At 46.4% G+C, this 11,663-nt stretch overlaps 1 protein-coding gene across 4 annotated transcripts in view; it reads right to left on the reverse strand.

The window, feature by feature from the left end:
- Positions 1-5,155, reverse strand: part of Arhgap26 (Rho GTPase activating protein 26) — a 462,007-nt gene extending 456,852 nt beyond the window's left edge. For 2 of the 4 annotated variants that reach the window (XM_013020413.1, XM_013020416.1), the window contains exon 1: positions 4,681-5,026. In XM_013020413.1, coding sequence (XP_012875867.1) covers positions 4,681-4,834 — 154 coding nt within the window. In that variant the 5' untranslated portion in view covers positions 4,835-5,026. Of the gene's footprint in view, positions 1-4,680 lie in introns of all 4 variants that reach the window. The other 2 variants (XM_013020415.1, XM_013020414.1) reach the window with 2 other exon arrangements.
- Positions 5,156-11,663: the final 6,508 nt, after the last annotated feature.

Below are 11,663 nucleotides of genomic sequence, written 5' to 3' on the forward strand. Positions count from 1 at the left end.
GGTTCAACTAAGAAAAACAAATATATTCATTTCATTTAGAAAAAAAAAAATGTAGCCAACGGGGTAGCAACCAAAAAGTATGGTTTTATTCAGCGTTATACACCCCACCCACCTTAACTTGACTGAAAACTCAGAGAAGGTCTAGGTTCTCATCTTATTTTAGTTGTTCCCTCTGTAGCTATCAAAGTAGAGCTACTTTGAGTCCCCACCCTTCTTGCATTAGAAACACAAGGACACATCCAAGTTTCTTCACCACAGTTCAATCTTAGGGCCTCCACTTCTGCTTAACCCCCTTTGTTGTACAGAACAGCAGCTACATCATTCAAGGTTTTTCCATTTGAAATTCAGATCATGAACTCTGTGCCTAAAGTTGGTCACCATCACCAAGATGATCAGAATTGTACTTCTAGTGTCCAAAACAGGCAAACCTAGTGAAATAGAAAATTCACTGGTGGTTGATAGACCTTCAGGGGTTGGGAGGAAATGAATACAGGTTCTTCTGAGATGGCACAAATGTTCTGACTGATTATAATGGATGGATGTGTAACTGAGTGAACTAAACCACTGAATTAGATGCCTAAGTGAACTGGATGGTAATGTTAATTGTATCTCAAAGAAGCTAGTATCTTAAAACCTGTATTTCTGCTCCACCTCTCTGTAGGTTATCAGAATAAGGGTATTCTATCTCCACAGGCAGTACCCAGCAAGAAGTCCAGAAACCAACTGTTACTATGGGAAGAAACACAGCTGAGACCTACACCACCCCCTGAAACCAGCAGCCTAATTCACTATGATTTTCTATGAAACCACATTTGGCTTACCACTGAGTCCACAGGAGAACCACACATGAAGTCCAATGCATTCTGCAAGCTTATCCTGCAAGACAGGGAGGCAACCAGCCCAGCCACTGAGGTGAAAGTTTATCTACCTAGGGAAAGTTAAGCTGTCAGATTATTGGGAACAGAAGAGATGTTAGGAGATTGAATTTCTGTGTCCCTGTTTAACTTGTGGAGCTTTTTGGCAAAAAGCACAACTTGATACCAACACTATTAGCAGGAACCTGCCCATCAGTGGCTAATACACAATTGTGTAAGTTACCACCAACTAGTATGAGGAACCAAATGGCATAACTCCCTGTAACCAAAGCAAAGTATGCACTTGGCTTTCTCCTAGGAAATACCAAAGTCTTGAAAATCCTCAACACTGAAAGGTGCTAATAGCTATAGTTAACAGTGTCATGTACTAGGCCTCAAGCTAAGTGCTTTCCCCCTCTTCTCTCAATCTCACGCTTTCTTTTAAACAGGGTCTCATTATACAGCCCATACTGGCTTCAAACTTCCCCAGTAGCAGGTTACAAGCCTACATTACCACATCTGGCTTTAAGTGCTTTCTTTACGGAATTAACTGCTTCTATCAGTCCTCAGAGTCTTAGGAGATAGTGTGACAATTGTCATTTCACAATGAGTAAAATAAGTACTAAGCTCAAAAGCAACTAGTACATTATAGTCGTCAAGATTCAAATCCAGGAAATCCTAAAATTAATTCCTCCTCTATCACCTCTACAGATAAAAAAAAATGCAAGACTATATGTCTTGATTGAGATCATGATTAATCAGGTCAGAGGAAAGGGTCCTGGGTGAAAAAGTTCCCACTGGACACACAAATCAAAGCCAAGACAAATCAGCACCAGAAACAACTTACTAAGAGTTGCCACAGCTCAATTCTAAATCAAACAAGAACTTTCTCTAAAAGTAATTTTTAATGTATACCAAATTATTTTATTGCTTTTCATCTGTGTGTTCATACCAGAGGTCTAGGGACAAGAGTAAGAATTCAAGAATTCATTTTTATGAAGTCCACAGCTTTTATCATACACCCAAAGGGATCTAAAAGACAAATATAGGAGACCCTCTGATTTAGGCCAATCTAGATGACAAGGCCCCTCTAGAGTTAAGTGTAATGCCTTTAAAATCCACAGCTTGTATTTAAATTCCCTTAATTGCTGTGTCCCCTCAGGCAAGTTACTGACCTCTCTGCTCCTTATTTTTCTCATTCATAAAGTTAAAACTTTGGAAATCCCTGAAGGCCAGTTTTATTATCTCTTATACATACACAAAAGCAATCTAAACCTAAAGGGTTTGCAAGTGCTAGTTATAAAATAGCTATAAAGTAAAATAAGGTCATGAGATGAAACCACAAAACCAGTGTTACTTGTATAATTATATATAATTATGTATTTATTTTTGTGCTATACTGGAAAACCCCTAGCTTTTCATTTACAGTAGTGATAAAGATAGAAGAAAAACTAATACATAGGAATTGATACAGTAGGTCATAATGCAACAAGCAAAACCCATAAGAGAATGCCTGAAAGCTGGTAAAGAGATACTGATGCCTGTGACTGCCTATAAAACTAGCTAGTCTGGAGGCTGAGACCTGAAGATAGTGGTTTAAAGCCAGCTGGGGCAGGAAAGTCCATGAGACTTCTATCTCCAATTAAACACCAAAAAAAAAAAAAAAACCCAGAAGTATAACTGTAGCTCAAGTAGTAGAGCACTAGCCTAGAGTCAAAGAAGCTCAGAGACAGTGCCCAGGCCCGGAGTTCAGGCCCCAGGACTGGCACATCACATACCCCAGAGTTGTTACCAGTGTCAGGAGTGTCAGGAGAGACCTGTATGCAGGAGACTCAGAGGTAGACCAACCAGAATACCCCATCAGTCCTAACCCCAAGTTAGTTTAGGCAGGCTAACCCTTTAATCCCATCACTACAATGTTTCTTCCTAACCAAACAACAGCAACAGGCAAAGAGTCTAGCTCAGCTGCTAAGCTATGTGACTCTCAGGTAGTACTTTCCCCCCAAACCTTGGTTTCTCATTTTCAAAATAAAGGCACATGAGATAGCTCATAGGTGAAATAAATTTGACATGAAATAATATGCCTCCATAGCCACAGAGTCAGAAAGTCATTGCTGCACCCTCAATGCTGGTGCAGAACCCAGCACAAAGCAGGTACTCAATATGTTTGCTGAGTGAAGCAGAGAACTAACTAAAGCTAGTCTGAAGTTGGGCACGGTAAAGCCTGCCTACAATTCTGCACTTGGAAGGTAGAGACAAGAGGAACATTCTAGGCTTGATTCCAGCCTGGGCTACATACTGAGCCTTTGGATGGATGGTCCCACTGTCGACTGTCAATAGCAGGTCTAAGCATCAACCAAAATTCCTGAACCCAACTTGTAAGCAGGCCTCTAATTCAGTTCAAAGCTAAAACAACGATGGCCCTAATTACTGAAAGAAATTGCTACTTCTACACTTTGGAACCCTGGCTTCCTGCACAGATTCTGTCACTGGGAAGTCTCAATATCACAGTGTTATAGTTCACTTCCCTTGAAAGACTGGCACTGGCTGTCTTGGCATTCAATTGTCTCACTCTTCATTTTTAGAAGCAACAGGCTCACCAAATGATATCTCAGACCACTTTAAAGAAGCCTGGGGACAATTCTCACAGCTAAAACCTACTCAGTTAAGGCAACGATAGCTAAAAGATGATCACTTATAGGAAATGCATCACAGTAAAGTAGAATCAAATATTATTCCTTCCTCACTGTATTCCCATTGCTCCTGATTCTCAATATGCAAGATGGACTGAACTCATTTCAAGAGGGTAGGCCTAGAAAGGCCCAAGAAACATTGCAAAGTTCATCCCTAAAGTATTCCAACATGGCCAAAAGGAGAAACTGGTTTTGCTAAAGTCAAGCCACATGCAAATTTTATTTTATCCCCTTTTATCAAAACGGGGGGGGGGGAGCAAAACTTGGTGTTCCAAAGGTCAGAGAACCTTTCAGAGCTTCTCCTCTCTGGGAGAGAACTGAGGTCATTCTTTCTCAGACTTCTTGCGTTTTTTCAAGAATAATAAGAGAGGTAAAAAGTGGAACGCGGGAGAGAGGGAGAGAGAGGGATATGCTCGTGCTATTTTTAAACCCTCGCCCACAGTTTAGAGTAAAGGAACACTCTGGTGCTGTACTCTACCCGTCACCTTCTGCAAAACACGAGGATCAGAACCTGCACTCACTCTAGGTCTGAGGGGTATTCGCTGTCAATACTGCAAAAGAATCACGAGCTAACCAAGCATTCCACACCCAGAGAACCCAGCGGTCCTGACGAGGAAGGCTGGGGCTGCAGCAGTGGGAGCAAAAAGCCATCATAACCCGCCTTTTCCCGGGGGTGGGGAGTGGGAGGAGAGCAGGCAGCGCCCCCCTGGCCCTGGCTCCATTCCCCGCCCTCCGGGGATGGGCAAATCGTCTCCTGAAGGAAGGCGAATCGTGGATGTGATGGGTTGTCCGGCAGGCCGAAGGGCGGTCTGGGCAGCGCGGTCCGACTCCGAGGACACCTGTGTGCCCGCAGTACCGTCCGCGCCCGGACAGCCCCGCTCCCCCCCGCTCCCCCCCACCCCAGCTATCCCCGGGCGCAGAGGCACCGGCGGCCGGGCTCCTGCCTCCGCAGACGCGGCTGCCTAGCCCACGTTACGCGTTCTTCCAGCCTCCCAGAAGCCCTGACCCCGTCCGCCAGTGCTCGGGGGGGGGGGGTCGAGACCCCGCCGCGCGCGGACGTCCGGAGCGGAGCCGGGGGGCCCTCCGCCGTTCTCCGCCCCCGGGGGCCGCGGCCCTGCCGCCCGGACACTCACTCTTGAGCGCGCTAATGAGTGACTTCCCGTCCTTGATGAGCTCCTTGATGAATTTGTTGGTCTTGTCCAGCTCCGCTTCGTGCGACTTGAGCGTCTCTCGGAAGTGCGGGCTGTCGAGGCAGCAGTCGCTGAACTCTAGCGCGGGGAGCCCCATGCTGCCCGCGGCGCCCAGCCAGGGGCCGCGCCTCCCCGGGGCTCGCACGCCGCAGGACCTCGGCCGGCACCCTCGACGGCCGCCGGCTCCACAGGTGTGGCGCCGGCTCGCCCAGAGCGCGGGGTCCGCGGGCGTGGAGCACTCCCGGACCCAGCCGGGGGCAGGTCGGTGGGCAGGGGGATGCTCCCACGGCCAGCCACGCAGCGGCGGGCCCGCAACGGCGCCGGGAAGCGAACGAACGAGCGGACGGACGAGCGAGAGCGCGGCCACCACCCCGCCTCCTTAGCTAGCTCGCTCTCCAGCAGCCGCGAGCGCCCTCTCACAGCAGCCTCGGCAGCCCCGCCGGCGTCCCGGCCGTTCGAACATGCTAGCGATGACCTCATCCATGAAGGACCAATCAGCGTGCTCCTCTCAGCCCGACCCCCGGGGCCGCCCGGGGCCGCCCGGCCTTTCTGCGGATTTGACCCAATCAGATAAGCTTGGAGGCGGGGTCTAGGGTAGTGGGCGGAACCCACGCCACCGCCTAGATCTGCAGAGTAAGCCCCGCCCCCCGCCTGCTCTCTGCCGGCCGGGGTTACAGACCCTTTAACTCAGGTGGTGAGCGGTGTCCTGAGTGGGCATCCGCCAGCCGGGCCTTTCCCGCTTGCTGCGGCCCAGAGTCCGGCACGAGGTGCAGAGTCTGCTTGCCTGGGGGAATGGAAAGGACCTGGGTGGGCCGATCCTGGGAAATCTGGGAATTAAAGGCTGCTGGAATTCACCGCCCCCCGACCCTGCGCTACTGGACGACGGAGCTTGTACTCGAAGTGCAGCCCCCTCCCCCGGAGAACACCGAGCCCACCGAGCGCCGCCAGCTTCCCTTCCAGCCGGAGGGGGAAATGTTTGCATCTTTGAATTACCGGCTCTTAGGTGCCTGCAGTCCTCTCGCCCCCTCCTGGCCACTCCCGCTCAAAGCCCGCCTACGGCTGCCCCCAGCTGAGAGAGCTCTCCCAGCCTTCAGACAATTGCCGCCGTCTGTTATTTTCCTAATGAGCAGTTAGTGGAATTTTACACGATGTTACGTCCCTCTCTGCTATGTGACCAGCTGCACCAGGGCTCGTGCTACTGCAGCCTTCTTGTCTACTGTGCAATCGCAACACCTGGGCCCAGGGCGGGCGATCAGTAATAGTAATGGACATTATTTGTGTCCCTCCTGACCTCCCACCCCCAGTGTGTTGACCTGTGGTCACACTGTTCCATCCCAGGATTCTAATCTAGCAGCCCAATTACTGTGCATTTGTTGGGCTTGGGGTCCACAGGGTGTCAAGGAACTTGACCTTGAATAAGTTATTTCTCTAGGAACTAACAGCTTTCCTTCAGGATAAAGCTGGGGTGAGGAGGGGGTTGGGGGGTTTGTCAGGGAGTTAAATAAATCTGCTATTTTATGAATCTTGGGCCAAGCCCTCAGGCCTGTAATCCTAGCTATCAGAAGACTGAGATCTGAAACCAAATGGAAAGAAAGTCTGAGATTCTTTATCTCCAATTAACCAGCAAAAATCCAGGAGTGGAGGTATGGCACAAATTGTATAGTGCCAGTCTTGATTGAAAAAGGTAAGAAGGTAAAGGAACACCACCCAGGCCCTGAGTTCAAGCCCTAGTAGCTACCAAAAAAAAAAAAAAAAAGTCATCTATGTGCATATAATGGCCTAGTCACTAGGGATACAAAGAATAGGCACAGAACGAACTTTACTGATTCCATTCTGGCTGAAACAGAAGCAAAAAGGAATAGCAATGTTGTCTGGTAAGGTAGGGTAAAAGGTCATGCTTGGGAACAAGAAGAAGGAATTTCAAACTCAGGATCAAGGGAGAGTAATTAACATCTCTATCTGAGAAAACAATCTATTAAATGAGAATTAAAAGTGAATGAATAAATGTGATCTATTTGCTAATTGTATTAACAAAGTTTGACTGTTATCTATTTGATCATTCATCCCTGAAAGTAATCATTCCTCATTTGCTATGGATGAGAAAGATCTGAAATAGAAACTCAGAGAAAGGAAATCTTCTTAATGCTTACCTCCAACCAGGAGTCATTCTAATTGTCTATTGATATATAATAAAGCACACAAAATTTAATGATTAAAGACAAAGACAATCATTTTCTTCTCTCTTATGATCTCCAAGAGTCAGGAATTTGGGGAGGAATTGAGTTCTGCCTTGATTGCTCATAAGATAGCAGTCAGCGAGCAGCTGACCCCTTTCTTCAGATTTGCATCTTTAAGTTACCAATTGTTCTTGCCTACTGGGCTTTCCCTGTGGTTTCCAAGAGACTGCAAAGCAGCATGGCCATCAGGGTTCCAGGGTGAACTTTCCAGCTCACCAGAAGAAGCTATCACCTTTTATGGCACCAAGCCTCACAAGTTATATGCTTCCAAGAACCACCTTCATCCACAGCAAGCAAGTCACAAACTCAGATCAGAAGGGAGGGAAATCAGGCTGTACCTCTAAAAGGAGGATGACAAGAGGGGAGATAGTGCTGGGGCCATTTCTGAACAATACATTTTGTCACTACAGGCTTGGGACATGGTTCAGTATTAAGCAAACACTAAATGAATGAAATAAAATGAGATCCACAATTATTGGTTTCATCTTGTTGAGGAATTTTGGGCAAATGTGTATGCAACAGTACATATAGGTATTAGTGATAATGAAATAATCGCTGTCAATTTTGCTAAAGCTTATACTATGATACTTTTCCCTTAAATAAGAGACTGAGGCACAGAATTTTAATGTAAACAGGTTACATACTTATTAAATCCGTATGGCACAAATATATTCACAAACATATAACTGAATATGTCCATGTTATTGGAGTCCTAAGCCACAGACCTCATTCTGGGGTCCTGACAAATCACATATGGCTACTTGCCTCAAAAAAAAACAGACTGCAAGCTGGGAGCCGGTGGCTCATACCTATAATCCTAGCTACTCAGGAGGCTGAGATCTGAGGATCATGATTCAAAGCCAGCTCGGGCAGGAAAGTCTATGAGACTCTTATCTCCCATAAACCACTAGAAAACCCCGAAGTGGCACTGTGTCTCAAGCAGTAGAGCATGAGCCTTGGGCTCCCAAGCCCAGAGTGTTCAAACCCAGTGACCAAAAACAAAAACAAAACAACAACAACCGAAAAAAAAAACAGCATCTGAACACAGTAGTTCATGCTTGTAATCCCAGCTATTCAGGAGACAGATATCAGGAAGATCACCATTGGAGGATAGTCCAGGAAAAATGTTAATGAGATTCCCCACCTCAAGCAATAAAGCCAAGTGCAGTGGTGTTCACCTGACATCTCATCCACACAGAAGGCATAATAAAAGGATTGCTGTCCAGGTCAGTCTGGAAAAACAACAAGAGTTTATCTGAAGAAAAATTAAAGTAAAAGGGCTGGGGACACAACTCAGGTGGTAGAGTGCCTGCCTAGAAAGCTGCAGGGAGTTCAAACCCTTTGGGCAGTGGGGCAGGGAGAAAGCTAGATGAGAAAGGGAGGATACAAAGCAGAAAAAGGAACTTTAGTCAGTATAGCTATACCAGGAGGATAAGAAAAGAAGGAAACAACCTCCTCAGCCCTATCCTTAGGATTCTGACTTGGGCTTCCAAATTATGTAGGAAGAGACAAAAAGGAGGGCTACAGGCTGGCATAAACAATCTTGGTCAAACTGTGGTCTGATCTGTGCATTCTTTTAGAACTTGCCTAGAAGATAAAGTAGCTGTTGCCTTGAGGTATTCTTAACTTTTGTCAAAAATGTGTCCCTGTAATCCAAGGCGACTGGAAGAGCAAAGGAGACAGATGCAAGGTGGAATCGAAGATACGAAACTTTTATCCTATTTGTAGTTACTCATCAGGAATCTATAGACATTAGCAGGCCCACATGAAGTCAATGCTTTTAGCAAAAGCAGTCTCTAAGTCTAGTTACAATTATACTCACAGACAAATAGGAAGATATGTAACTGGTGTATACATGTTTTTTTCAATTTAATCATCAATTTCCACAGATGGACATTCCATAAAAAAAAAAAAAACCCAATGCTGAGAACAGAATCTGGCACATGGAAGATGCGGCTATCTCTGTCCAGGAGGATAGGGATTTTGTGGCATTCAATGCTACTACCCCAGCTTAAAACAGCTATTGGTGCCTCCAAGCTCAATAGCAACTGAGGTACGCATACTCAGTGACTCAAATGAAAAGATAGATTTTGGTCATGCCATGCAAATAAAAGAGAACAGTTAAGGCCAGAAAATCACTTTCATATGAAATAAGGAAATAAGTTAGACAACATTATTTGTCCTAAATTCTTTGGATAACTGTCTGCATTCCTTCCAATTAGCTACACAATTAGTCCAAAGAGTTCTGCTTTCAATAACAATTTATTTTAAATGCATGTTTTAGTTTGTCTTTTGGGGAAGGATGGGGAGGTACAAGTTTACTGGGGTTTGAATTCAGAGCCTCATGCTTGCTAAATTGGTACTCTACCACTTGAGACATGCCTCCAGCCCTGATTTGGGCTGCTATTTTAGAGATAGTCTGGTGAATTTTTCTGCCTCAGCTTGCTTAGAGTCATGATCCTCCAGATCTCAGCTTCCTGAGTAATAGGATTATAGGCACGAGCCACCAGCCCCTGTTATTTTTTTTACCATGTTATTTTGTTTTTTTTATTTCATTTGTCCAATTCACTTTTTCTTTTTTGGTGGTGGTGATGCTGGGATTTGAACTCAAGACTTCACATTTGCAAGGCAGGTGCTCTTATCTCTGAGCCATACCTGTAAGGTATATTAAATAGGTAGATTTCATTAGGTAGCCGATGAAGAGAACACCACGTGGTATTCAGGCAGGAAAACAAGTTTATTTACCAAACTGCTACTCTGGCCACGCATGGTGGAGAGGTGTGGCTGAAAAGAGGTGGCCTACTCTTGGGCCAGGACTTTTCTAGGCCAGGGACAGGAAGAGGTGTGGCCAGGTGGAGGATCTGGCCACGCAGGATCTGGATGTGACCTCAGGGCCTGAGACCCTCCTATGGTCAGATGGGAGGCATGTGACCAGCAGTAGCCCAAGATGTGACTTAGCAGGAGGGGGAGGTGACTGCTTCCAGGTGTGCCAGTTACCTAGGTAACACAGATACTGGGTGGAAACTTCGCCAAGAGGTAGGGAGGACTTAAATGGCCCTGGGCAGACCTTCAACTCTTTTTGGGGTGGGCAAGGGCTGATTATTTTTGAAGTAGGTCTCAATTCCTTCCAAGGCATGTACCTGGACCGGGATTCAACAAATTTTAAATTCTTAGTCAGGCTTGAATGGCAGGTATATGCTACCATACCTAGCTTCTTCTGTTGAGATGAAGTCTTGAGGACTTTTCAATCTAGGTTGGCCTGAAACAGAACTGTGATCCTCTTGATCTCAGATTCCCACATGTGACAGACATATGCCACTGTGTCCAGCTATGGGTTGAGAGGTCTCATGTATGTGTCAGGCTGACCTTGAACAGGGCTCTCTGTTCTCAGCCATTCCAAGTAGCTAGGATTACAGGCATGAGTCACCAGCACCTGCACCAATCCATTTCTGATCTACCATATAATCACCTGCTATGTGTAGAAACATGACCCACAGCAAAACACTCCCACAAATACTGTCTCTGAACCCATCTACTCAGAGGTGGGTATAGGCTTCCTGCACATGAGCTGGAAATCAGGCTGCTCTCAGATGGAGGCATGTATGGGTTCTGTAACTAAGAAGTCCTGGGGTAGTTCTAGAAGAACAGCCTCTGTGGATTTAGATAATTCTAGCACAAGCTATCCTCAACCCTTAGGCTGAACTTCCTGAGTTTGTGTGGGGGCTTTGTTTGGTTGGTTCATTTGGATTTTGTGGTGTTAGGTTTTGGTGGTGGTGGTGGGTATAAAACCCAGGAGCTCAAGCAGCTAGGCAAGGCACCTGCCATGAGCTATACCTCCAACCCTCAGCCTCAAGGTTCTCACAGTTTCTCCTAATTTATATTCCACAATATTAGCACTGAGAGAGTTTTCTAAGAATTGCAGGAAAAAAAATGTTAAGACAGGAGCCACCCCCCCCCCCTCTCCCCACATACACACTTGCTCTGGACACACAGAGCATTAAGGAATTATTCTTCCCACAAAGGACAAGCACAATGCTGTTACCAGGAAGGACAGTGCTGCCTCTGGACAGTCAGCAGCAGTAGTGCCCAGTCCCCTTCCTTCCCCTCCCCCTACCCATGACCTACCTCCAGAGTTCCTTGCTGCATTCATGCTAATAGAATTCTGCAATTTCATTAGCATTCAGCCGTTCACTTTTAAGATGGGTAGCCTATATTTCTCCTTTGTGCCCTTACTGAATATGACACTAGCTTTCCTGTTTTAAAATGTTTGTGAGGCTAGGCACTGTGGCTCATGCCTGCAGTCCCAAGTGCTTGAGAGGCAGAGATCAGGGGGACTGTAGTATAAGACCAGCCAGGAAAAATGTTAGCAAAGCTCCATCTTAAAGAACAAGGTAGGCTGGGAAGGTGGCTCAGTGGTAGAATGCTTGCCTTGCATGCATGAGGCCCTGGATTGGATTCCTTAGCACCACATAAGCAGGAAAAAAAAAGCCGGAAGTGGCGCTGTGGCTCAAGTGGTAGAGCGCTAGCCTTGAGCTGAAGAGCTGAGGGACAGCACTCAGGCCCAGAGTTCAGGCCCACGACCAGACCGCCCCCACCCCAAAAGAACAAGGTATGTATGGTGGTATTTGTGTATGATCATCCCAGGTTCATGGAAGACATAGGTAAGGCCATCATGGTTTGAGGCAGCCA

Source organism: Dipodomys ordii, unplaced genomic scaffold (assembly GCF_000151885.1).
Source record: "Dipodomys ordii isolate 6190 unplaced genomic scaffold, Dord_2.0 Scaffold50, whole genome shotgun sequence".
Lineage (NCBI taxonomy): Eukaryota > Metazoa > Chordata > Mammalia > Rodentia > Heteromyidae > Dipodomys > Dipodomys ordii.